Source organism: Labrus bergylta, chromosome 8 (genome assembly GCF_963930695.1).
Source record: "Labrus bergylta chromosome 8, fLabBer1.1, whole genome shotgun sequence".
NCBI classification, from domain to species: domain Eukaryota; kingdom Metazoa; phylum Chordata; class Actinopteri; order Labriformes; family Labridae; genus Labrus; species Labrus bergylta.
This window is the reverse complement of record NC_089202.1, coordinates 4,584,376-4,611,491: the sequence shown is the minus strand read 5'-3', so window position 1 is coordinate 4,611,491 and position 27,116 is coordinate 4,584,376. Positions and strand designations below refer to the sequence as shown.

The window sequence follows — 27,116 nt, the reverse complement described above, 5'->3', positions numbered from 1 at the left end:
TTGATTCCTGACAGTTACTCCACATTTTGTGAGGGTTATCTTTCTTTCTAGATTCTTTGAAATTTGTAAAAAAAAAACAAAAAAAAAACTCCCTTTACCGTATATAAATGCTTATCATATCTCTTTTTATTTCAACCCAGACAGAAGGTAAAATAGAAGTTTGTTTGTTTTGGGTCCTTCACTCAATTCCATTTTGGATTTCTGTCAGAAATTGTTTTGCATGTTAAATTTGCATTTCCCGATAAAGCATTTAAAAAAACAACTATTCAACTGCAGCCTTATTGAAAGATCCCCAGAAGTAGCCTTGACTCAACCTATAAATGACTCTGACAAAATATTGTTTTATATCATAGCAGTCTTAGAAAGAAAAACGTGCCGCAGCTCATATTCATATCAGTCTTTACTCTGAACTGTAAAAATGCCTAAAAACCACTTAACTCCTTAAAGTAAAGCTTTTCCTTGAATTGCCTTCCCCATTTATTTTAAACTAAAGTAGATTTTACTAAAGACTTTAAAGCCACAAAAAGCATACAATCTGACACAAACAGTCAGACATTAAAGGCAGGATTGGTAATTTTCTTCAGATACACTTTTTAATCTTTTGGTTGAAATTGTCTTTAGGTCCTGACAGAAATTAATAACTCATGTTCTCTGTCATCTGTAACAGTAAGCCTGTAAAAACTTTGACCAATGTCTGCCACAAGGTTTTTTTTTTTTATTGACATTAAAACAATGTAACAAATATCTTTACAAGGTTAAAGTGCATCATCGTGTGCGGCTTTGTTAAGTAGTGCTATAGCTGCAGATAAAAAAGTGGGATTGACAGCGTGGCAGCTTCCCCTCGTTCTTCAACTCCTCTCCATCGAGCTAAAATGATCCGCAGACCCGTCCAAACCTGAGACACACAAGGAAATTTCATTGTTTTTATCTTTGTGAACATAGAGTTTTACCTGCTTAGTCACAGGAGTGTTGTTTGATGAAGTTTAGAGTGATCTATGAGGTTGCCATCTTTGATTTGTAACGATTTGATTACTTGACATATTAATGATACAAAATGTCAAAAGCATCCAAAAGAAATTGGGAAACGAAAATATCAGAGAAAACTAAATCTTAAATTCAGAATAAAAATAAAAAAGTATATTTTTGTAGCGTCACTTCAAATAAATATTTGTGAATTGGGTTTTAAAATAGAGTCAAAAACGAAATTCAAGTTTACACCTTGATCCATCCATAATGAACTGGCTTATCATCTTGCTGATTATGGCAACAAGAGTCATGTCAGGGGTGAGATGTTTGGATAAACAAGATGAAATCAGCTTTGTTTATTTTTCCTTTAGTGCCATTTTTTTATTTATGTAATTACAAATGTAATTAAATGTAGGCTATATTTAAAGTTATTTCTTTTGTATTAATAATACACATCTTGAGATGGGGGAACATGATGTCTTTAATATTTAATTATTTTCATCATTTTTGTGTGGCCCTGCTACCCATTCCCAAACCTCATCTGTGTCTGCAGTGTGGATCCTGAAATAGTCGTAGTCAGCAAAGTGTCTCAGAGTCAGGAGACCAAAGGTGCACCGCCCCTCGTTTTTACCACTCCAGTTCTTCATGTGCTGACAGTGCTGCAGTGCATCCTCCCATGTCTTCTTTTCTTTCAGCTTCAGGTTTTTTCTAAGGCAGAAATGTGGCAGCTCTGTGGAGCATGCACCTTAAAAAACACATGAAGAAGAATAACACATGAAGTTACTGCATTACAGCTAATCATGTTTCAGTTTCATCATAAAATAATATTGATTAGGGGCGCTGGTGGTGCAGTGGTTTGTGCGCACGCTCCATGTGTGGAGGCTGTGGTCCTCCAAGCAGGGCAGCCCAGGTTCAAATCCAACTTGTGGCTCCTTTCCTGCATGTCATTCCCCACTCTCTCTCTCCTGGTTTCCTACTCTATCCACTGATCTATCTCTCCAATGAAGGCACAAAAAGACCAAAACTTAAAAAATCTTATATAAATCTTAATAAAAATAAAAAAAACCTTTAAAAAAATAATTAATAATAATAATAATAATAATATTGATTCTATGATATAATGATATTCATCTCAGACTTACCCTCTTCCAGGCTCTTCCTCTGGGATTTTGTAATCACCGATCCATACTTGTTCCAGCCTGAAAAAAACACATCCTAGAGAACAGCGATAAACGTTTTCCTGGATATCAACATATTCAAGCCTACACTTCAGTCTGGCTTTGGTCCAGTTGTTCGCCCATGATTGGTGAATGAAACTCTGATATATGCTGGATAGGGAAACATGTTCTTTTTTTTAGTGATGGATGCTTTTAGGCACAAAGCAGTCATGAGCAGGAGGCAAAATGTGAGCTGAGGGCAGTTTGTGCCCCTCATGACTGCTCCTGTATTCACAACAAGTTAAGGGAGGAGCTGACCTTCTATCCTCTTCAGTCCAGTCTTTGAGTCTGAATGGATCATTTTTAAATTTAATTTTTATCATTTAATCTGGTCTGTTATTTATTTAATTTTTTTTAACTGTCAAAGTTTAGTCACTGATTCCATCAGCGGTCTGTTTGATGTTTTAAAATAATTCTAAATATATTTGCATCTATCTTCCACTAAAGTGCTGATTCAGGGGAACGTGAACCACAAGGGAGGATGAAGGAATGACCCAGCTACACTCACTCACTCACTCACTCACTCATCACTCACACACTTTTTAATTGAGTTGTTATCCTTAAAAAAATTCAGACATGGTTTATTTGGTGCACCGTGTTAAGAGTAGGAGAGTGTGACGGGGTCCTCTTTCAAAACACCCAAAAATCTTAAAAACACAGGCGTAGTCGAAGACTGCAATTGACGTGTTTTATTTTTAGCCGGCCTCCCAAGGTATTTACAAAGACAGATACAGTGGAGGAAATAATTATTTGATCCCCTGCTAATTTTGTAAGTTTGACCAATTAAAAAAAAGGGAGAGGTCTATACTTTTTATGGAACCTTTATTTTAACAAACACATATATAATATCAAAAAAAAGTCCAGAAAAAAAACATTGTATAAAGTTATAAATTAATTTGCATTTGATCGAAGGAAATAAGTATTTGATCCCCTACAAACCAGCACGAATTCTGGCTCCCACAGACCGGTTATGTGCCCTGGAGGCACTCAGATTAGTCCTGTCACTTTAAGAAAGTAGTCCCAATCACTGCTCGTTATGGGTATAAAAGACACATGTCAACAGAATCAATCTCTTCCTTTCCAATCACTCCACCATCGGTAAGACCAAAGAACTTTCAAAGGCCATCAGGGACAAGATCTGGGGTAAGGATGATCATGAGAAGGGTCGGCGATCAGCCCAGAACTACACAGGAGGAGCTTTGTAATGATCTCAAGGCAGCTAGGACCACAGTCACCAAGAAAACCAATGGGTAACACACTACGCTGTAACGGATTGAAATCCTGCAGTGCCCGCAAGGTCCCCCTGCTCAGGAAGGCACATGTACAGGCCCGTCTGAAGTTTACCAATGAACATCTAAATGATTCAGAGAAGGCTTGGGAGAAGGTGATGTGGTCAGATGAGAACAAGTTGAACTCTTTGGCATAAACTGGAGTTGTTGTGTTTGGAAGGAGAGAAATGCTGAATTCCAACCCAAGAACACAATCTCCACCGTCAGGCATGGAGGAGGAAACATTATGCTTTGGGGCTGTTTCTCTGCTAAGGGTACAGAACGACTTCACAGCATTGAGGGGCCGATGGATGGGGCCATGTACTGTAAGATCTTGGACTCAAGAAGAAGCACATTAAAGTCATGGTGTGGCCTACCCAGTCCCCAGACCTTAATCCTATAAAAAATGTGTGGAGGGAGCTGAAAGTTCGAGTTGCAAAGCGACAGCCTCGAAACCTTCAGGATTTGGAGAAGATCTGTAAAGAGGAGTGGACCAAAATCCCTCCTGAGATGTCTGCAAACCTGGTGACCAACTACAACAATCGTCTGACTTCTGTGCTTGCCAACAAGGGTCACTCCACCAAGTACTAAGTCATTTTCTGGACTTTTTAAAAAATATTTAGTCTCTGTGTGTTAAATTAAAAGTACCATAAAGATTATAGACCTCTCACTTCTTTGAAATCGGGCAAACTTACAAAATCAGCAGGGGATCAAATAATTATGTCCTACACTATATTTGCAAAAAAAAATCAAAAACAGGAAAAATTGTATTTAAACTAGTTACAAAACAAAGGTCTTCCAAAAACAAAATTCCACATGAGCGAGCAAACAAAACTGCACTTCAAAAAGAAAGTCTCCAACACGTTACCTCCTCTGTAACCAGGGCTAGACTGAAAGCAGCAAGCAGCCATTTTTTAAAGCAAGAAGCCCCTCCCACTGGGCATTATGAATGACATAACATTTTAAACAAAACACACTTTCTCATGAATGAGTCATTTTCATATGGTCTACTCATCACTAAATGAAACATTTTAATCCATATTTTATTAACACCACAGCATTGTATCTGTGATGATAGATTGCAAACAAACATTTAATTAAACAATCAATCACGTGATTACTATTGCACGCCGCATCCGCCTATTTAGAATGCAGAAATGGGCCGCTTCTGTTTGGCCCCCAAACGGGACACAGCGGAGCGCATATACAACGCACCACCGGTAAAAATGCTATGAATCAATATATATATATATATATATATATATATATATATATATATATATATATATATATATTTGTTTTTTTTGTTTTTTTTTGTTTTTTTGTTTTTCATACATACTGTGTGTATATATATATATATATATATATATTTGTTTTTTTTGTTTTTTTGTTTTTCATACATACTGTGTGTATATATATATATATATATATATATATATATATATATACAAAAATAGAGCTCTCAAGTGTGCACCCTTGGTCGTGCTATGAAATGGAGAGGGAAAGGAGGATAAAGGGATTTACTGAGTGATTATAGGCAGAGGGAAAAGTTTGCCGTGTGTGTGTGTCGGTGTATGTCAGCGTGTGTATTGGTGTGTGTGCTGACTGCAGTCAATGATGGAGCTGCTCCGTCACGGCGAGATTAAATAATACTGCGAATACTTCATGAGCAGCAACTTTGTCCAAATCTTTCAACAGTGCAGCCAAAGAAACTCAGTTTGAATTAGCCTATTAGGCGGCTGTGACTCAGTTGGTAGAGCAGGTGTTCACTCAAAATCTCCACCTCTGACACTAAAACTACTTCAGAATGAAGAACAGAAAGTCAACACATTGAATGTCTACTTCAGAAAAAGTAAGCCATGAACATTCAAACTGGGTTAATACTTTATGAAGTAGGAAGCGGTAACATGGGTGGTTCTAGGCAGGGGCCAACAGGGGCCAGTGCCCCTGTAACACTGGGGCACTGGCCCTCCAAAAGGAAGAACCCCCCTAATGACACATACACAGTATTTGACTCAACAACCGGACTCAAAATCTAGTATTAAATTCTGTTACTGAAACAAATAGAAATCATGGTATTTTATGATGTACACTATTATTTGGCATAATATTTATATATTTTTTTAAAGCGATCATCTTTGTCTATTTTTCACCTGGGTTTAATGTTCCCCTCTGACAAAACAACTGGCACCCTCAGTAAAAGTGGTCTAGAACCGCCACTGAGCGGTAATAATGTGCATGACAACATCCTCTTACAAGACGAAAAGAGTTCACCTAAACACTCATAGTATGCTCTGATGGATTTATGTGCAGCCACATATCATCACAGATGTTTTTATTAAAATGAAATACTTTCTAACAATCTCTTACCTACGGTGTAACATGCTGTGGTGAAGACTAAAAAAAAAATGTGTACAGAGATACTGACAAGTTTGCTCATGTTAATAAACAAAAAACAAAGTGGAAACAAATGCAGCCGTGTGCAGTGAAGGGAAGGTGAAGTCTGATTCAAATGTTCTACATTCAAAGTATCTCCATGCTTCAAGGGGAAATCAGGCTTCATGCAAATAACCCGCTCAAATCTGTTTAAGTCAGTGATGCAGATAAAAAAAAGTGTTTTTCTGTCTTCCGTCTTTAAAACCACTTTGTCTTAACTCCAACAAAACATGATTCATTTACCATTATACACCTCACTGTGTTTTTGTACTAAGGCTTGGCAGGCTCAAATCAAAGTTTTTACTTTCCGCTCTTTACTGACTCATCACCTTGAAACGTTTAATATTAAAACAACATCTACATGACAATTACTCTGACCCCTTTTAAATCACAAACGTCTTCTAACCTTAATGTTCTGTGTGTTGTGAGAGAAATGATCATGGCCTCAGGTAAAATGCAAACTTGTTGCTGCAGGTATAATAACTGTGAGATACTTAAACCCACACAATCCTTTAGGATCCTCTTAGGAGATATTTTTCTGGCTATACATCAGAATGAAATTAAAACTAATGCCTGTTTATTACATATCAAAGCAAACAAAACCATACACGATAAGATTGATTATTTATTTATTGGGACAATTAATGCCTGAAACAGTTTCTGCAGGGTATAGGGGTCAGACGGAGAGATTAACGCTATAGCCACAGCAAAAGTGTGTTATTATGTTTCCATGACAAAGACTCTCAGTGGTGAATACATTGTTACTTTAAAAACAAAGTACTACTTACACATGGACAGGAAAAGGTCAGCAAAGTGGTTTTCCACAGGGTCACCAAAGTCAACACAAAAGTTCCTTAGAGGAGCTTTAAGGAAGGAGTACTCCCTTATACCTGCTTCTTATTTTGAAACTAAATGTTTCTTCTTCTTGCACTTAATAGCCACAAAAGAGACATTTCTACAATTAATCTACATTGAGAGAACCAATGCTGAATGTTTTAAAAAAAAATCTAATTAATCAATGAAGACATAAACCAAAAATATTTGTAATTTACAGCATTTAAGGATTTAGAGTCCAGCTATAAGGTTCACTTTGATTAATTACCTTCTTCAAATGTTGAATTGTGTCACAATGAAAAAGACACAATGTTTATGTTTGATAAAGGTAAATCAGGGTCTAAAGCCCCCTTTGTGTGTGGTTTTCAATCATGTAATAAAAGTTTTTTCTTAGTATTGAATCTTCTACTTTTGATATATTGTAATTCCAGCAAAACATTGTAGAGTATAGAAAGAGCTCAGTCTGTTACACTAAAAAATAAACAGCCTCATTAAACCTAAACCTTCTTTTAGAACAGGGACACATGCGACGAGCGTGGTTTCATAAAATACAGAGTAGATGCCGTGCACATATAGCCATTAAAATAGAAACTTTAGAAATAAAGAAATACAGAGACAGTGATACTATACAAATTCAGACATTATAATGCAAACAAATGAGAGTGTAATATAAAGCCAAACAGTCAAATGAGGATTTTAAGAGTCTTCAGCTTCAGCAGCTGTTTGTCTTGAAAACCTTGAACTCCTTGATTTTATTTGATTTGAGATGCTAATGTGTTAAACATGTGTGTTCCTCTGACTGAGAAGGTATTGAACCAAATGCAGTTCTGTACAGTTTTCACCTGCTCTTCCTCGTACTGATTTCACTCTTCGGTGTGTTTGCCAGCTGACAGATTGTTTCTTGAGCGAGGTTGTTTACACACTTACAAATCTGATTTATAAAAGGAAAAGTTAACAAGACTCTAAAACCTCTACGACGACTATGAGGCTACGGTGCCATCTAACTGATTTCTGATCCTTTGTTTTAATCACTTTTACTTCTGACACAGATGAAGTTTCTTTTTTCAGAGCAGTCCCTGGTGATCCAGTTATTGGAGTCAAATTTGGACACTGTCCTGCAGTGTTTCCACTCAGACGGACAGCGTGGCAGCTTCGCCTCGTCCTCCATCTTCTCTCCATCGAGCCAAAACCAGCCTCCTGCCAGGAAGCGCAGACCTGTCCACACCTGAGACACACAAAGCAAACATGAATAGTTTTAGACTTGTATTCTGATGGACTCTGATGTAGTTTGATGACTTTTGAGCGTTCTCCTTTTTTTATCATTTGAATATTTGAGCATTAAACGATACATTTAAAATCTCAGTTAAATTATAAATAACTTTTCATATTATCTAACACAATAAGAACGATTAGTCATAGTAACATAATTCATGTAATTGAAGTGAGAGTTAATGGTTTGATAACTAAATGTCTTCCTCTCAACGTTATGTGAAGTTTTTCAAAACACAAAAATCTTTTAATTGAAATTAGGTAGATAAAATTAAATAAAATTTAGATGATGTTTTTTCTGGCAGTGCTTAGTGCTGTCGTCCCAGAGCTAAAGGTCCCTGTCTTACATCCTGATTGAGCCATGAATGAAAAGGATTTACAACTAAATCATAAATACAAGTTTAGTGAAGTGAAGGATAACAAGCACAAGTTAAACTGACGAGTAAAGTTTTTTTTAAATTAATACAAATTTGTCTCATCTGAAATTCACATGGCAGCCTGGGCACTAACTTTTGTGTGTATTTTGTCTTTAATTGATCACTGTACAGGGTTAAAGTGAGATCTTAATAGACATGGTTATATCTTTTTATTATTAATAAATACTTGAATACAAGAGAATGTGAAATCTGCAGTTCAAACCAGTCTCAAACCTCATTTGTGTCTGCATTGTAGATCCTGTCTCTGACATAGTTGTAGTCAGCCAGGTGTCTTAGAGTCAGGAGTCCGAAGCATGGCCCCCCACTGTCACATTGACTTCCCATGTCATGGCAGTGCTGCAGTGCATCCTCCCATGTCTTGTTCTCCTTCACCAGCACCAGGTTGTCTTTAAGACAGAAATAATCAACATATGTGGAGCATAAAATGCTGTCAATCTGTCCTGTAGTAGAATTAAAAACTGCACATTCATCATCTGAAGTTGGCCCCCAGATTGTGTCCTCTCAACCACTGCTGATAAACACACATTAAGAATATATTGTTTAGCAACTGTTATTGACTTCCTTTAGTCAAGAAGTCATCATAAAGACAATTTCAAACAGGATATTTACCTCAGACTTATGGTCTCCCAGGCTGTGTGATTCTTGGCGAGGATCCTGTACCCACCAAGCCAGGCTTTTTGGACACCATAGAAAGCTAACAATGAAGGCAGCGCTAAATCGTATCCTTCCACCATAGGGATCAGGTCAGCATGTTTACCCCTGCAGTTCACTCTGGCCTTTAACCAGGGGCTCATTCCAGAGTAAAACATTTCCTTTTGTAAGAAGGCTGCTTCAAGGCACAGAGCAGCTGTGAGAAGGAAGGAGAGTATGAGCTGAGAGCATTTTTTCTCCATCATGAGGGCTCCTGTATTCACAATGAGTGCTGTCACTCTGCTCTTATAGAGGCTGCACTCCTGATCACATAGCCACATAGACACACCTGATCCAGCTAATCACCTTCTCTCACAAGTCCAGAGCATTTCATTTATTTATTTAATTAGGACAGTGCACATTAATCAACATATCAACAAATAGTATCCATGTAAATATGCCGGAATTAGCACAAAAGCTACATTTCATCCGGCCTTTAAGGATAGTTAAAAGGTGTAAATCATGGGAGCGAAGGTTGTAACTTCCAATACTGAACTATAGCTCCGTAGGTAACATTGAGGCAGACCGGTGCATATGAAAGACAGAAATGTCATTGTTTTAAAAAAGATTTATTTTGGGGCTTTTTTTGAGAGGACAGTAGATAAGAGAGGGAAATTGGGGATATACAGGAAAAAAGCCCAGAGTCAAACTAGATCCCGGGCCCCCAGCTTGCAGGACTACAGCCTCCACACATATGACCTAAACCCCTAAGCAAACAAGGGTCACAACTAGATTTAAAAAAATAAAAAAATGTATTATGGTTGTGTAATCTTATCTGATGTTTCTTAAACTATCAAACATCTGTCACACATTTCTTTAAAAACAAATAATAAATAAAATACGTATAAAGCCTTTAATGATTGTCTGTTGACACAGATCATCTCTACAGTTCAATATTTTCTGCATCTGTCTGATCAAATTATGGATTAAAACTTGCAATCAGCCCAGGATCACTGTCAGAACATAAGAAGTTTAATAATAAGAACTTCATGAGGAGCTAATTCTGATAACAGTGCAAAAAGACTCTTGAAAGGTGGAAAACAACTGATTCAGATTTTTTTAAAAGAAAATAAAGCAAACACAAATCCAGTAGTGTGCAGTGAAGGTCAGGGATCAATTACTCTGCATGAAGCCTGACTCAATTTCTCTAAATTCAAAGTGTCTCTGCTTTGATGGGGAAATTAGGCTGAAGGTAAATAACCAGATTTAAATCTTTTTAAGTCAGGAGATGCAGATCACAACATGTTTATTTGTCCTCTGTCCTTGAACCACCTTAGCAAAAGCAAAACATTATTAATTGAATACTTTATGTCAATATATTTTTGTCAAAACGGAGCAGCTGACCTCAGTCTGAAAGGTTTTTTTTTTTTGTTTAACCTTTATTTAACCAGGGTAAGTGTTATTGAGATAAGAATCTCTTTTACAAGAGCGTCCTGGCCAAGACAGGCAGCGGCACAATTTACTGGGTTTCAGAGATAAAACACTAATATTAACAATAATAAACATAAATAGAGGTATGACAAAATATAAGAAACATTCATCAAAATGTGTCATAAATCATCAACATCAAGGGCTCACAAAGGGCAGTAAGAGTCAAGGTCTCTTGCAAACAATTCCAAGAAGAGAGAGCAGTATACTTGAACGCCCTTTTTCAGCCAATTCAGTACGGCCTTAAAGGATAGTTAAAAGGTGTAAATCGTGGGAGCGAAGGTTGTAATTTCCAATACTGAACTATGTAGCTCCGTAGGTAACATTGAGGCAGACAGAGAATACCCCTATAAATAAACATATGCCAGTGGTTTAGTCTCCAGGCAGGTAAGGCACACCAACCAACCAGAGTATACAAGGAGCAGTGGTGAGTAAGGGCTTTAAGATTGGCGACCTCAGTGCCCCATGGTAGAGACAGTATCCAGCACATGCAGGCTTTGTGAGGATGCGTGCATGTAAATGGCATCGCCATAGTGCAAGACTTGTTTCTAAAATAAAAGCCTAATTTTAACTTCTTCTTTTCTTTTCTTTTTTTTACCAATTGCTAAATGTGAGGCTTAAAAGAGAGAGAATCATTAATTACAAATCCCAGATCGTTTGCATTAAGATACAGAATCATTCAGAATTGAAAGAGAGCCTTGAAAGATGGTGAATTTTAATTTGAGCAAATCATGAGTTTCCTTTTATCAGCATTCAACACAAGTTAAAAACAAGTAAGTCTGTCAGCAGAATTTCAACACCTTGTTTTTTAAGTTTTATAAATCAAAAGAAAAAATATTTGTAATTTACAGCATTTAAGGATTTAGAGTCCAGCTATAGGTACCAAGCTCAAGCTGAAAAAAGCAATGAGATGACCACAAGAAAGGTTCACTTTGATTAATTACCTTCTTCAAATGTTGAATTGTGTCACAATGAAAAAGACACAATGTTTATGTTTGATAAAGGTAAATCAGGGTCTAAAGCCCCCTTTGTGTGTGGTTTTCAATCATGTAATAAAAGTTTTTTCTTAGTATTGAATCTTCTACTTTTGATATATTGTAATTCCAGCAAAACATTGTAGAGTATAGAAAGAGCTCAGTCTGTTACACTAAAAAATAAACAGCCTCATTAAACCTAAACCTTCTTTTAGAACAGGGACACATGCGACGAGCGTGGTTTCATAAAATACAGAGTAGATGCCGTGCACATATAGCCATTAAAATAGAAACTTTAGAAATAAAGAAATACAGAGACAGTGATACTATACAAATTCAGACATTATAATGCAAACAAATGAGAGTGTAATATAAAGCCAAACAGTCAAATGAGGATTTTAAGAGTCTTCAGCTTCAGCAGCTGTTTGTCTTGAAAACCTTGAACTCCTTGATTTTATTTGATTTGAGATGCTAATGTGTTAAACATGTGTGTTCCTCTGACTGAGAAGGTATTGAACCAAATGCAGTTCTGTACAGTTTTCACCTGCTCTTCCTCGTACTGATTTCACTCTTCGGTGTGTTTGCCAGCTGACAGATTGTTTCTTGAGCGAGGTTGTTTACACACTTACAAATCTGATTTATAAAAGGAAAAGTTAACAAGACTCTAAAACCTCTACGACGACTATGAGGCTACGGTGCCATCTAACTGATTTCTGATCCTTTGTTTTCAGTGCCTGTGATGATCTGATGGGTGTAAACTGAGGAAACTGCTGTGCTGCTTTTAGGGGTATATATTGCTTTGACATATTTTAGTTTTCAGTCCTCTAACACAGGTACTCTGGATATCTTACTGCAAGCATATTTGACATAGTGATATATTTTCCATCTAAAACTAGATCTAGCCCATATTTCCATCATACTGTAAAAGGTGATCCTAATGCAGTATGTTCAGTGAAACAGCAGGTGGCACTACAGCATTATCCTTACATACACTTTGTGCTTCCGGTCAGGCGTTCCGTAAAGAGGAAGTCATTTGGCAGGAGACTTTAATTTCTTCAGCCTGGCCTTCTTACTTTTGCCTGATGTATACTTTTGGAAAAGTTAGATTTTTATTTATTTATTTGTTTTTAAATATAATTCCCCCCCCAATCTTGATTTATGTTTGAATTAACTTGTTCCTGTGTATTTTGCTATTGTATGTTCATCCTCTATAAGAATTTGTATAAACATTTTTTGTATTGTTTAAATTTGTCAATAAAGGCGGATTAAAAAAAAAAAAATTGTCTTCAGCCTGTATTCCACTTGCTGCAGTACCTATAAAACGACGCAGGGGGCGCAACCCCTCTAGCTGACAAATCAAATGCAGGACTCCTAAGGAGGAGCTTTGGGAAACCCTTTCCCTAATTCCAAGGTAAAGGACCCGTTAATAAAATAAATACCTTCACTGAGGAAGGAGTTTGAGTATTTGAATCCATACATTCTTCCCCTGTTCTAACTTCTTCTGCCTCCTTACTTTAACTTAACAGATCTTGGACACGTTTCCTCAACCCGCTTACATACAGTATATAATAACTCTTTATTTGAATCTGGAGAGGTGAAGAGACAAAAATGTCTATTTATAATATCTATCTATAATATCTATTATGTGCCTTGTCTAAAATCTACACTAAAAGTAAAGATAAACATTTCAAGTTAAATGAGTTGTTGCAGAGGGAAGACAATGACCAAATAAATAATGTACCAATGCCATTTTATGGATTTTCAAAATGAAATTGACGAATAAAAGCCAGCTTGCCATGAAGACATTTAGTAAAATTAACAAATTTCAACTTCTTTATGGTGGTGGAAAAAAACTATCCTGTATTTTAACTGATAGAGTTACAGCATAAAGATTCACAGTTCTTCTTTAATTATTAATCCAAGTCAAATAAATCTCAATTTATTTTTTCTTCATCTTTCTTGATGTTTTCCACTTGTTCTATTTTGGCTCTCAGGATAAACTTTTTGTGTAGTTTGGCTTTACCAGACAATAAAGATAATCAAACAAGACACATTGAGGTTTTTTCAAGTTTTATTCTTTATCTCTTTACTCATAAGCAAAGTTACAGTAGCTCTGCCTCTCAGCTGCCTCCGTCCACTGATGAATAAGCCTTTAAAACACACCAACAGGGAGATGGATACAGTAGTTACCATGGTAATGAGCCATAACGACACATCTAAAGTGGCAGTGGAGAGGGGGCACACGGACACAAATACTGTCACCTAGCGATCATCTCGTCTTAAAGGAAAACACAGATTAACTCAGAACACTCAAACACACTGTTGCTGCTGCCTACAAATACTGTAGTAGAGCTAAGGGCTGTGATGCTATGACTTGGCTATGGGAAGGGCCTGTGTGTAAAAGACAGGGGAGGTGGGAGAGGAGGGGGTGGTCCCTTTCCTGACTTCCTTTTGTGACAGGAAGTGCCTACTCCTTGGAGTACATGTACAGCAGCAGGTCAGCGACACGGTGGCTGTAGCCGAACTCATTATCATACCTGAAGAGAGAGGGAGGAAAGAGAACAGAGGAATTAAGATTTACATACTTCTTACTTTACTTTACTTTACTTCTTGTTTTTCAATGTGGAACTGATCAAGACTTCAGAAAACTGACCAGGAAATGAGTTTGACAAAGTTGTCATTAAGGGAGATGCCAGCGCCAGCATCAAAGATGGAGGAGTGGGTGTCACCAATGAAGTCAGAGGACACCACCTGCACAAACACAAACACACAAGTCAGATATACTAAAGTGAAACCACACACAGCTAAGCCTTAACAATACTAATTACAAAATACACACTTAATGACAGACAGCCACAGCGCTCCTATATAGATATACTGTCTTTTTTACACAGGTATCAGAGATTAGGGGTGACATGCTGTCAATGGCTGTATACAGGAAATTCGATTTAACCACTGAGCAAAACAGCAGTCATATTTTTTATGCCAATCCATTTTTTTTTTAAACTTTTTATTCCTACCCAAATGGCCTGAACCGCCATTCTTTTCCTTGTCCTGTCCCTGCTGACTCACGGCTTTAAGTCTAATTTAATTATTTAAATCTTTATTTTTGGGCTTTTTGTGCCTTTAATGGAGAGATAGGACAGTGGATAGAGTTGGAAATCAGGGCGAGAGTGCAGGGAATCACATGTGGGAAAGGAGGACTTTTGAGGACTATGGCCTCCATACATGGGGCGCGCGCTCTAACCACTGCGCCACCAGCGACCCAAGTCTAAATATTTTAATATATTCACATGGTTTGTGAAATACATTTGTGTGTTACCTGGTCCTCGGTGTAGCCCAGCACTCCCTTCATGGGCCCGAGCGCTGCCTTCTTGCAGGCCTCCTTGATCTCAGCATAGGATGCCGGCTTTGACAGACGGCATGTCAGGTCCACAACTGAAACGTCAGCCACGGGCACCCTGAACGCCATGCCGGTCAGCTTCCTGCAGAGAGGGGACAGACAAACGAGGCTTGTTGGACGTGTGTCTCCTTTTGTTTTCATATTTTCTGAACCTCCTTGCCACAGTGAGTAAAAGTCTGTCTGATAATCATGCAGATAACTGATGTGTTCTCACCCGTTGAGTTCAGGGATGACTTTGCCCACAGCCTTGGCAGCACCAGTGGAGGCTGGGATGATGTTCAGGTGGGCACCACGGCCATCACGCCAGGCCTTGGCACTGGGACCATCCACTGTCTTCTGGGTGGCTGTGTAGGCATGGACTGTGGTCTACAGAGGGGAGGGTGATATAAACAAACATCAATAATTTTAAGGTGAAAATATGATGCTTTTGTCACAACAATAAGCTTACTTCAATGACAACATTTGGCTATTGCGTGAAAAATGATGCATGTTTAGCTCAGATTTACGGCGACTCACCATGAGAGCCTCCTCAATGCCAAAGTTATCATTGATGACTTTGGCCAGGGGGGCCAGGCAGTTGGTGGTGCAGGAGGCATTGCTAAAAACAAACAAACAAAAAAACACTTTTAAAACAGACTCTACTCCATTAAATCCATACAAGTGTATGTTGTAGCATTACACCTGCTCTATTTATATCTAGGTATGTTCATGTAAAAAAGCAAATTAAGGGCTCAAATTTCCCTACCTGACGATGGTCATGGAGGAGGGGTCGTATTTGTCCTCGTTAACTCCCATGACAAACATGGGGGCGTCCGGTGAGGGGGCTGACACAACCACACGCTCTGCTCCGCCACTGAGGTGAGACTGTTGTAGAAAAAAAACAAAAACAGGTTAATAAAAAAAGGTTGTGTGTTTTGTTTCTGTATATGTAACTGTGTGTATGGCTTTACATACAGAGGCCTTCTCCACACTGAGGAAGACTCCAGTGGACTCCACAACGTACTTGGCACCACTATCGCCCCAGGGGATCTCTGCTGGCTTCATGCTACGGTCAGAGAAGGAACATCGTCAGTCTCAGGTAATTCAACGTGAAACACAAGTGAGAGCACAGCAGAGAGAGCAGGTCACATACAGACATTCTGTGCTTTTAAGGGTCGTGTGCATAACATATCTAGATAATGACATGTGATCGACAGAAGTTCATCTTTTAATTTACACGTTAGGCTCTTGGGGTTAAGAGTTTTGCCAAAGACAGTAGATAGCAAAAACAAGAGGGAAACCCCCACACACTCAAGTCTCTGCTCATAGAGAAACAGGAATGTGTCTTCTATAACCCTCACTTGGTGTTGATGTTGCCTTTGCAGAGGGGAGGTCCGTAACTCAATGGATTAAAACAACAGTGAGTACTACAACGGCTGGAGGGGCAGCCACATGGGTGAGGCCCAAAGCAGCAGAACGCTTAGTTTCATCGACTGGTTGATCAAACTGGCTTTAAAGCTTCTGAGAAACTTTCTTTTTCTAAAAAATTGATTTATCGTTCTTTTTATCCGCCACCAGAAAACATCTTGATTTGTGTTATTTCAGTAATTTGTCCGTCAAAGACGTCTGTGGACAAAGCGTTCCTGATTCCGTCCTGTGCAGTCCTAGTCCTAGTCTCTAACAAATAAAATCCTCCTGCCTGTGTTCCAACAGTCAAATATAATTTTCACTGTTGATTGTTTGAATCTCTTTCTCAAACACTGACATGGCTGCAGCAGTTACCGGTAAAAACATTAAAATATCTTTTTCATGGTCACCTGGTTTGATCTTGTAGCTCATACAGAGAGAGACATTATTATAAATGTCAGTGTGTTTCAAAACCAGTTTTAAATGTTACACAGTTCTTTTGAATACCTCCATAAAATAGGAAATTTAAGTCAGTAAATGTTTAGATGAAAACCAGAACAACTGTGACAGAGCCCTCGGCTACTAAGACAGACACCCTTTGGTATCATTTAAATTGTATTGATTTGACCTGTTTTTAACCTTACGATAGTAAACATCACCAACAACACTAATGATCTGTCATATATGTGCAGGCACATCACCATCACTTACCACTGGAAGACGGAGATGGAATTTCCATCAACAACAAGCTTGCCATTTGATAGGCTGACCTCGCCGCGGTAACGGCCATGGGTGGAGTCATACTTGAACATGTAGACCTGGAATATGAGGGCAGGGGGTTTAAGAGACATGTGGCTTCTGGTTGTTTCATTATGACAGATAAAACGTCATTACAAGTCTTATTTCCCTTTCTTAACACGATGGAGTCTATGGACACTGGCGGGGTAAACTGGTCAACTACTTCACCCAAATGAATTCAGTAAAACTCAAATTTCATTAATTGTTTTTTTATTCATTTTTTACTCCTCATTAATTAAGTTAGTCATTTTGCTCACACATAGGTGCTCCACTGAAGTGAAACTAAATAACTCATAACTTTTCTCACCATGTACTCCAAGTCAATGAAGGGGTCGTTGATGGCCACAACCTTGATGCCTTTCTGGAGGCAAGCCCTCAAGACAAGACGGCCAATACGACCGAAGCTGTAGAGTTAAGGGAGGGAGAGAGAGAGAGAGAGAGAGAGAGAGAGAGAGAGAGAGAGAGACAGAGAGGGAAAAAAGAGACATTAATAATAGTTGCTTTGGGAATATGTTAGGAAACTTCCTCAGGATGTTAAACCACCCCTGAGGCCTCACATGAATCCTGTTATAAAACTTCAAACCTCTACTTCATCTCCTCACAGAAACATAACAATGATTCATATCACTGAGCTGAAATAACACAACTTTTTAATACCCTGTGTGAATTCATTTCAACCCCCTCTTAATATCTTTAAACAACAAACGTGTTGGTCTATTGCTGGTTTCTCAAAATCTATGCATCAATGACAGAATATCCAGAGCCCCATCAATCAGTGCGAACCATCCTGTTTATATGTTTGTGTTTCAAACTCACCCATTGATTCCAACACAGAGGTTCGACATGTCTGCTGCTGCTTGAGTGGGACTGAGTTACCTGGAAGAAAAAGAGAGAAAACAACAGAACAACAAATGACATTAGAATAAAGGCCAATGTCATGAAATCACAGGATTATTTAGTAATGCAGTTATGTGTGAGAAGACTCTGATGAAGATGTCTGAACATCTACCATACTTCTGACTGTTTTTCTTTTGCAGTGTTAGCTGTAAGATCTGAAGTAATTCGACATTAAAATGACAAACAGGCAGTGTCCTCCCGACCCATTAGCACTCCAGGTTGAAACTAAACACCAGAGTGGTACAGTACAGCAGTATGTTCATAAAGTTAGTAGAATGGGTGTATTTCTGTTGATGCAGTAACCAGAAGAGACCGGCTGTGAAATGACATGTTTAGTGTGTTTCTGCTGCAGGAGTAAGGATGTGTTACATCATGCAGGGACTTGTTTAGAAAACAATGAGATAAGAAGGGAGGGAGAGTGGTAGGTATGCACCAAGACAAACAGAGACTTGTCTGCATGAACAGAGAGGAAGCCTGTCCTTAATTTAACTATGTGACCTCCTTTTTTCACACTGAACACCCATCACTCTGACCGCTTCTCATCGCCTCCTACTTCACGGCCCTAATCATTTCTACGGATTGAATCCTCTTTCCTTTCCTTCACCTGTCCCCTACATCCTTTCACTGACTCCAACCCTTCCTTTCCTTTCTGATTTTGGTCTGTTAGAAACAAAACTCTAAAGCTTATAACATTAATGATTTTCTGTGTAGATTAGGTAACACTGCGCTACCCTGACCAGTGGCTAACCTCTGTGTGTGTGTGTGTGTGTGTGTGTGTGTGTGTGTGTGTGTGTGTGTGTGTGTGTGTGTGTGTGTGTGTGTGTGTGTGTGTGTGTGTGTGTGTGTGAGACAGGTACTGGCCAGAGTACATAAGGGTAACTCTGAGTGTCCTTGAGACTGGTTGGTTGTCATATTGGACTACTGTAATCTCCTAATCTGTTTTGTGTGTATGCGTGTGTGCTACTGTACAGTGTGAGTGTAAATGGGTGTGTCTCAGCAGGGAGCAGGCTGTTGATCCGTAGAAATGCATTGTGGGAGCACTTAAAATAGACTAAAAGGGTGACAAGAGTAAGACTAGAGCCCGACCCATTAATCGATGAGTCGATAATATCAGCCGATATTAGCATATGCAGTGGCATCGTATAGTTTCACAGCAGATATGCGCCGATATTACTCGATCTATTCACCAGTCAAACAGCATTTCATTTGAGTTTGATTGTTTTAAACCAGCAGAGTGTGTTTTATGTCCACATTTCTTTGTTTGGACCCTTGTTTTGTCTCTGTGCCTATTTCTAGCTCCCATCAGGGAAGGGCAGCCATTTTGTATTCTTCGGTTACTATCTCTAACACAAGGTCATCAAGGGAGAGAGAGAGAAAATGAGAGGGTACATGCAGTATGACTATACTATTCTGATAATACTGTTTTCTTCTGTATACCTTTGTTCCTACCATTATGTATTCTGATTTCACTAAACTCTGCAGTCACCTTCTCTTTTCTCTCTTTTGAACTCTACTTCCTTTTCACTATTTGTCTTGTTGGCTTTTGCTCTCTAAGTGCTCCATTTCCCCTCAACAGAGCAGTTGCCCTGGGTTTTCAAACATTAAAATTGGCTGCTGTGCCCATTATACTACTTAGTAAGCAGAGGGGGCTATACTGCTTCACTAAGGCACATAAGAACTGGGACATAAAAACATACCTATTCAATGAATGTCAAAAGATCTTAACAATCGATTCATGAGTTTGATTAATAATTCAGTGATAAGTACAAATGTTTGATTACAGATTCATAAATATGAATATGTTCTAGTTATTTATGCCTATAAGACATTAAACTATGGAAATGATCTTTGGGTATCCAAGATTTCTAAAAAAAAAAGACAAAACAACTGATTGATTACTTGAGAAAACAATAACAGATTAATAGACAGTGAAAGACAGTTTGATGCAGGATTATTTGCATATAAGTTGTGATCATTGTTGAGAACTAATCAACACAATTACTAAAATAATGAATAGTCATTTTAATGACATGCAAATGGTAAAACATTAAAATGTGAATTTCTTTAAATAAATATTTTGGCAAATAGTAGACTTAAATAAGGGGCAGTGTGTGTGTGTGTGTGTGTGTGTGTGATGTTTTATATGCTAAAAACCACACACACACACACACACACACACACACACACACACACACACACACACACACACACACACACACACACACACACACACACACTGAGCCATATGGACGAGTTCTGGTTGAATTAGATAAAGAAATAAAGATTGGTAGAGGAGTGTGCATGACTCTTTAGGTTTAGCTAGGAATACTTTAATTGTGATTCCCTTGCTGCTCTTGTCACATTTACTTCATTAAGTCCGGTGATCAAGTACAAGTATTGTCATGTGTAAAAGTACTGTTGTAGTACTTTTATACTCTTGTTTCATCCCTGCTTCAAAACAGTTTCTGTGGCAATAACATTAAGGTTTTCATATGTGGTGAGCTTTTAAACACCATTTCATAATATGGATTCAAATATTGATTCTAATGCAAACAGCTCTTCTCCATCCTCCAACACAGTTCTGCCTCTTGACCGTAAACCAATCAGCACTGATACGCAGTTTAGCACTTAGCTCAAACACACACGCACGCACGCACGCACGCACACACACACACACACACACACACGTTCACATATGTCCCCGCTCACAGAAGCAGCATTGTGCTGAGCAGACCAAAGAGTTTCATGTTGTTTGTCTGCAGCCATCTCTCTGCTGACACTCATTAAACAGTCGAAAGACTGGGCAGGCATATGAAGTGTAGCAAGGACACTTTTACATTCTTCCTCAGCTTAACTTCTTACTGTAGATAAAGGGGCCACATTTATATCTAAAAGTAGACTGAACTGCACAGACAAGAAACAAAACCCTGAGTTTAAGGGAAGATGGGGGCTTTCTTAACTGCAGGTCCAAATAATTTACAATAAACAGCAATTACAGCATTATTTGTGTGAAAGTTAACTCTCTCTAAAGATCTGAGTTGTTTACCCTATACTTCTGATGTGGACGTTATCAGATTCTGAGATCAGACAAAACTGTAAAAAGAAAATCACATGACAAGCACTGTGCACCTCTTCTGACCTCACCTCTGGTTAGGTGAAAGGAATAGTGAGCCTATCAGAGAGATTGTGTTCAATTTGTTTAATGAGGACCAGAATACTGTACCTACTCCTCTTTCTGTCTCTTCATCCATCTGCCCATGATCCTTAAAATTCAGCACCCACCCTCCAGCTCCCTCTTTGTCTGTCCTTGCCAGTCTTTGTCTACCCAGTCCCCCTCATTTAGCACAAGCCCACCCTCCCTCTGAGCTGCGACCCATTTTCATCTCGCAAACCTAGACACAGTGGAGGGGGGTCTGCCTCTGTGTGCCCTAAAGGGAACAACAAGAGGAAAGATGACTCAAAACCAGACAATCAGAAAAGGACAAAGACAACAGGCAGCATCAGGTAGTCGAATCTCAAAACTGAGACAAAATCCGTCAGGGCATTAAAAGTGTAAAAGAGGCTAGACATGGCCAGAGGAGAGAAGAGCATGACAAAGCATTTCACTTCTGCCAACACCTCCTCAGATGTCAAGCACCAACACTTTGCCACATAAACACTGCTTCATCTCTTCTCTGTAATATGTCAAGGGGCTCTTGGGCAGGCTTTGTGACACCCTCAGTCAGTCCTTATATGTCCCTGAGTTTTGAGGACATAAATCCAAAAAGTCTCCACTCATGTACATTGTTCCAACATTACTCAAGTTTACATACAGAAGAGGAGCCTGATTTAATCATAACTATAACTATCTTTGGTTATAATTATGTGAGTGAAGAGAGTGCTCCTCATCTGAGTGTTAGAAGTAAAATTACAATTTGGGAACAAAATCATCCCATGAGATGATAGGTTTAGACTTCAGCTTCTATTCCCAGTCTTTAAGTTGCTCTGGTTCGTGTTCATTAGAAATGTATCAGTGAATGAATGAACTCACTGACTCTAACTTCACTTTCCCTGCACACTTTGCCACTCCCCCCTCCTTGCCTGCCTTTTTTTCAGTGCCTCCAGCCCATCGGCCTCTAGCTTTTGGTCACACCCTCCTTCGCTTCAGTGTTTTTCCACTGCACTTCATTGATTGGCTACAGGCCAAACTTACCATGCAATTAGGTAATGTGTTCCCTTTTTTTGCCCGCCTCTTGAGGACTCAAATATAAGACTGAACGATACATGCCCCTTTCAAACTCTAAAATGTATGGCACACTAATAAACCAGAGTTACTTTCTGTGTTGTCTGCAACTTTGTGAGCTTTTCTTCTGCTCATCTTTTCTTGAACACTACACCTGCTTCCCCTCTTTAGAAAGGCTCATTATTTAGACAGTGTCACTTTGGAGCCATGAGCTAGTCAGTCAAATGTCCAACACCATCACCTCACTCTTCAGACACACGCACACACAACAACACGGCCCTTGTGTCCAGCTCAGCAGGCATGGTCTCCTGCTGACAGCAGCAGACTGTGAAGAAGTTCACTGTTTCTATTAGACACTTCATTTGTGGAAAATATGCATGATACAAAGATTAATGAATTAAAGTGGTGGTGTAATACCCTTTCCCCCCTCCACAGAAATGTAGAAATTTAAGGAAGTTTGGTTTGATAGAGGTAGTAACTTACTAAACTTGTACACACAATCACGTACACACAAACACACAGCAACCACATGAATTAGTAAAGGGTGTGCTGTATCAAACTGCAGAGAACTCAATAGGAGAGAAAGGCATGTGACTTGTCTGCAGAGGTAATACTGGACTACACACACACACACACACACACACACACACACACACACACACACACACACACACACACACACACACACACACACACACACACAGTGCTTGTAGTCCTCATGTTTGAGTTTGTGTCAACAGTCAGATGAAAGTTATTTCCTGAGGCTGAGCCTGTCAGTCACTTCCTCTCCTCTCTCAGGCTACCATTACAGTACTTTAGTTTAACACTTTGTTTGCTGCCCTTTAATGCTATGCAAACATGTGCACCTTGAAATAACTGCTTCATTGTATGACAGGTGGTCTTTGGTGTCCTGGCTGTGTTTATTCTCCTTTTTGTGTGTGAGGTTTATTTCCTCAAACTAGTGGCTACCGTTATGTGCAGAGTGCTGAGTCACTCCTGAGTCCCATCTCTCTTGCACACATCCTGGACAAGATGGCTGCTTGAGAAACGAGCTGCACAGCATTGTCCACAGGGACACACTGAAACAGCCACATAACCTTCATATGGAAAATTTGTGTTAATCTGGAAAAGATGAGTCATAACAAACTGAGGAAGAATGAATGATTCAAGAATATGTGTAAAATAGTTTTGTGACAAATTGTGTGATTGTCCACTAGCAGTGGAGCACATTTGGACGGTCCATGTCTCTTTAACTCTCTAACTCACCTGGCTCTACTTTGTTAAGATGGAATCACATGTCCTGTGTATTGCTAATGTGCTCTAGCTAATCCCATTGACTATTATCTTGCACCTTAAACAGCAAAGGTGAAGGTGTGTTGCTTAAACAGTCACTGACATTTACATTTCAGACAACTGGCTTACAAGAGCTAAATAAATGTCAAAGTAATCATGAGTGACATGTCAAGATAGTTCTGCCTTCTTTTGTAAGACATCTATCTGAGCCTGTTATACAAATAAACACAATATTAAAAAGAACGGGAACATCTTTAACCAATACACGCATTTGTGTAAAGATTTAAACCCAGAATGTATTGACGAAACTACTTATGGGCTAAGGAGCAATTGTACACTGTAATCTATCTGCATTTACTGTCATATTTTAAAATATTAACTTAATCAACTATATTAGTTATCTGCTAATACATGTCAATTCGGTGCTAATGTTCTTATAATTATGATCACAAGGCTTTCATTTTGGCAACAAATACCGCTATGACTAAATACTTAGCATCCTTGGCCTTTTCTTAGTGACCTTCAGTCATCTATTGATGAAAAAAAAAGGTGGGACCCCCTTCCATGAGTACAACACGTAAAAGCATTTTGTCCTGTTTGTAAGATGTTTGAGGATGAAGATTTAGCAGCAGGTTAGCATCACTACAGGAGCTCTGGGCCTGCTGTGACCTTCCAATGATAGAGGGATGACCTTCAACAAGGCCGGACATGACTGCACCTGCATGTGCCACACCTATTTAAGATGAATGTGTCAAGAAACTGTAAGAAAAACGCAACCTCCATGATATAATAATACAGTAATATGTAGGCCTGTATTATTACTTGTTATTAATTAATAGTTTATAACAGAAGAGGTTATAAGGGGGATGGAGATTCCTATTTTGGCACAACTAGCTGTTGTTTTCAATAGTGTGGTTATGAAGTGTGGGTATTTACATTTTGCAAGGAAATAAGCCTTTGTAAAAGTCCCTCCACCACTGATTGCATTTTCACTGTTTAAAATGTACCATATATGAAGTGTATGGATGATTATGTAATTGGAGATTAACTTCTAATGTGTAGTATTGTCGCTTTAAGAGAACAGGCCTCGTTGCAAACCGCATCAACAGGTCTGTCGACTTTGGAGTCAAACTGCGGCAGAATCATGCGACACTGCACTGTCTCTGTGTCCTCTGAACGCAGCACAGGGACATATTCAACACCATTGTTTCATCCTCATTACACAGCTAAGGTTAGAACAGTTTCGGTTATTGCATTACTACATCCTCTGCTTCCCGTCATTACGAGACAACTCATCATCTCTGTACTCTGGTGGCGCAACGACCACAGACTTCATCATGAAAACCAGGAGCTGCACGTAGCTTCACCTCCGTTGCGTTCACGTACAAGCATAATCCCCGTCATTATGGTACACTAAGTACAAAAGCGGTATCATAGTCAATGTTAAATGTAAACCATTGTTCTTTCAAAAATGTATCCTTATGTGCTATAATTTACTATGCTGTCCGTAAGATATACAGTAAAATATGTATTTTTGAGGTGTTACATAACACGGAGACTAATCCACTTCCGCAAAGATGCAGCAGTGGGAGCTGCAAATGGCACGTCATCCGCACATGAATGAACTGTATGAATGGACCATCACTTTTATGTGCACAATTTCTTAAAGTAAGGCACTTTGTAAATCCGCGGTGTGAATAGTTTTAGCTGGTTTAATTTCGATGATTTGAATGATCGTCTCCGACGGAGAGCATTACACAACGACCAGCTCTCTCCGGAGCTGCAAGGCCACGGCTGCATCCCCTCCCATCCTCGCCTGTCTCTTCCTGTGCTGCTACAGCGTGCATGCTGTGGACAATGCTTATTTAAAAATCTGAAATTCGCTTATTAAAGCTTTGAGCTGAGCTACTCACACATCTTGCATTTGTCTTGTGCGCTTGTATAGGCTCCATTAAACGGACCGATGCGTTGTAGAGTAAACTAAGGTATACGAAGTTAATCTTACACGATGGTAACGACTTCTGCTGTTTTTTGGACGGCTTTCAATACTGCCTGTCTCATGAATAGGCGAAAATTTGAATGATAAGAATGAGATAATGGAGCAAATAAAACTGTATTAGCTCACTTTTGTTATCCAAGTTCACATGAGACAGGCCTACATCTGTGCACCGTCGAATAAACTAATCCTTTTGACTAATTGTGAAGTCTAAATCATATAAAATACACTGAACGTCTTCAGCTAGACACTATTGCAAGTGTATGTTATCTAGAGGTTACAATGGCATCTCTACATTGAAGGGTAAATCGGTCTTTCGGCTTACCTCTAGGCTGATGCTGCTTGAGTCTGTGTGCGCAGTCGACAGAGCCGCCTTCCCTTTTTATACAGGACACGTGCCTCCGGGAGCCCGGTCGCCATAGTGACGTGACGTCATGTCATCCTTTGCTGCTGGTATCCATTTGGGACGAGGGACTGGTCACGGCCTCCAGGATGAAGCATTTGTGTGTTTTTTTTTTATTTTTCACAAATCATAGGCTATATAAAACTCCTTAGAGCTGATTTGATGATGGAAGATAATTTTATCGCTAAAGGGAAAGACAGAAAGGAACATAAAAAGATTAGTGAATCTGACGCTATTGGAGGAATCGTGATATAAAAAGGCTAGAAAGAAACTGGCAGGGTGCCACCGTGGAAGTGGTGGGGAATGATGAAGCGTTTTGTCTCATTCTCACCATTAACAGAGTAAGTCACGTGTCATATGTGATGAAATACCGGGAAAACGTAGCTTACCAGGCGTCCTTTGCGTGAACAACCCAAATATTTCATAGCAGGCCTACACTATTTATTTAATAGACGTGCTTTGGTGCGTTTTTAGATGTTGATAGCCTACATATGGGCATGTTGGACAGCATGCTCCATACATGCCTGTTTTATAAGCAGGCCTTCATTGTGCATCGATCTGTAAAGGACTGTAGACTGGATCCCCTATGGATGCAGGGTGTGTGTGTGTGTGTATGTGTGTGTGTGTGTGTGTGTGTGTGTGTGTGTGTGTGTGTGTGTGTGTGTGTGTGTGGATGCACCACTGTTATATAAGAAGTCATGAAACTAACATGTCACGTTCTCAGTATGCAGCTAACCATTGATGAACTCATTCTTGCATTCAGTATGAAACAAGTAGCCGAAGAATCCTTCAATTTAAATACATATTGATGAATACGAATATACTTTTTTTTTTATCTGAACAAGGTTTGTTACCTTGCCAATTTTCCATATAGCCTAGTTTATATTCCGTCCCTCTTTTTCACCTCTCCACTCCTCTCCTCCAGTCGCAGCCATAGATGACCACAGTACGTGTCAAACTGACATCAAGGCTACGTGAGGGAGGATGCGTAGGCCTACACAGTATGTAACATGGGAAATCCCTGCAGTGCAGTGCAAGGGCCGAGGGGAAGAGTTGGACACACCGCACATCCCCTGTTTCGTCATCTCCGATTGGTGTTTAATTTCCGCATTTACGCATTTGTATCTATATCATCTTTGTACAAAACAAGATAAAGCCAAGGAATAAATAAATTAGTTCGAGGTTTGCATTTTAATTTG

General features: G+C 39.1%; 1 protein-coding gene across 1 annotated transcript; it reads right to left on the bottom strand.

The window, feature by feature from the left end:
• Positions 1-13,572: 13,572 nt before the first annotated feature.
• Positions 13,573-25,937, bottom strand: gapdhs (glyceraldehyde-3-phosphate dehydrogenase, spermatogenic). The gene is made up of 11 exons (XM_020633887.2): positions 25,840-25,937; positions 17,923-17,982; positions 17,414-17,510; positions 17,020-17,126; positions 15,877-15,967; positions 15,668-15,786; positions 15,439-15,520; positions 15,137-15,288; positions 14,842-15,004; positions 14,173-14,270; positions 13,573-14,056 (listed from the first exon to the last, which is right to left on the bottom strand). Exons 2-11 carry the CDS (start codon positions 17,949-17,951, stop codon positions 13,987-13,989), a joined length of 1,008 nt encoding a protein of 335 aa, XP_020489543.1. The 5' UTR covers positions 17,952-17,982; positions 25,840-25,937; the 3' UTR covers positions 13,573-13,986.
• Positions 25,938-27,116: the final 1,179 nt, after the last annotated feature.

Excerpts from the sequence above, each read along its gene's own strand:
- gapdhs (XM_020633887.2), bottom strand. The coding sequence starts at position 17,951 with ATGTCGAACCTCTGTGTTGGAATCAATGG. Across the intron at positions 15,968-17,019 it reads TCCATCTCCGTCTTCCAGTG|CATGAAGCCAGCAGAGATCC; the intron begins GTAAGTGATGGT and ends CTCTGACCGTAG. Across the intron at positions 15,787-15,876 it reads TCAGTGTGGAGAAGGCCTCT|TCTCACCTCAGTGGCGGAGC; the intron begins GTATGTAAAGCC and ends TTTCTACAACAG.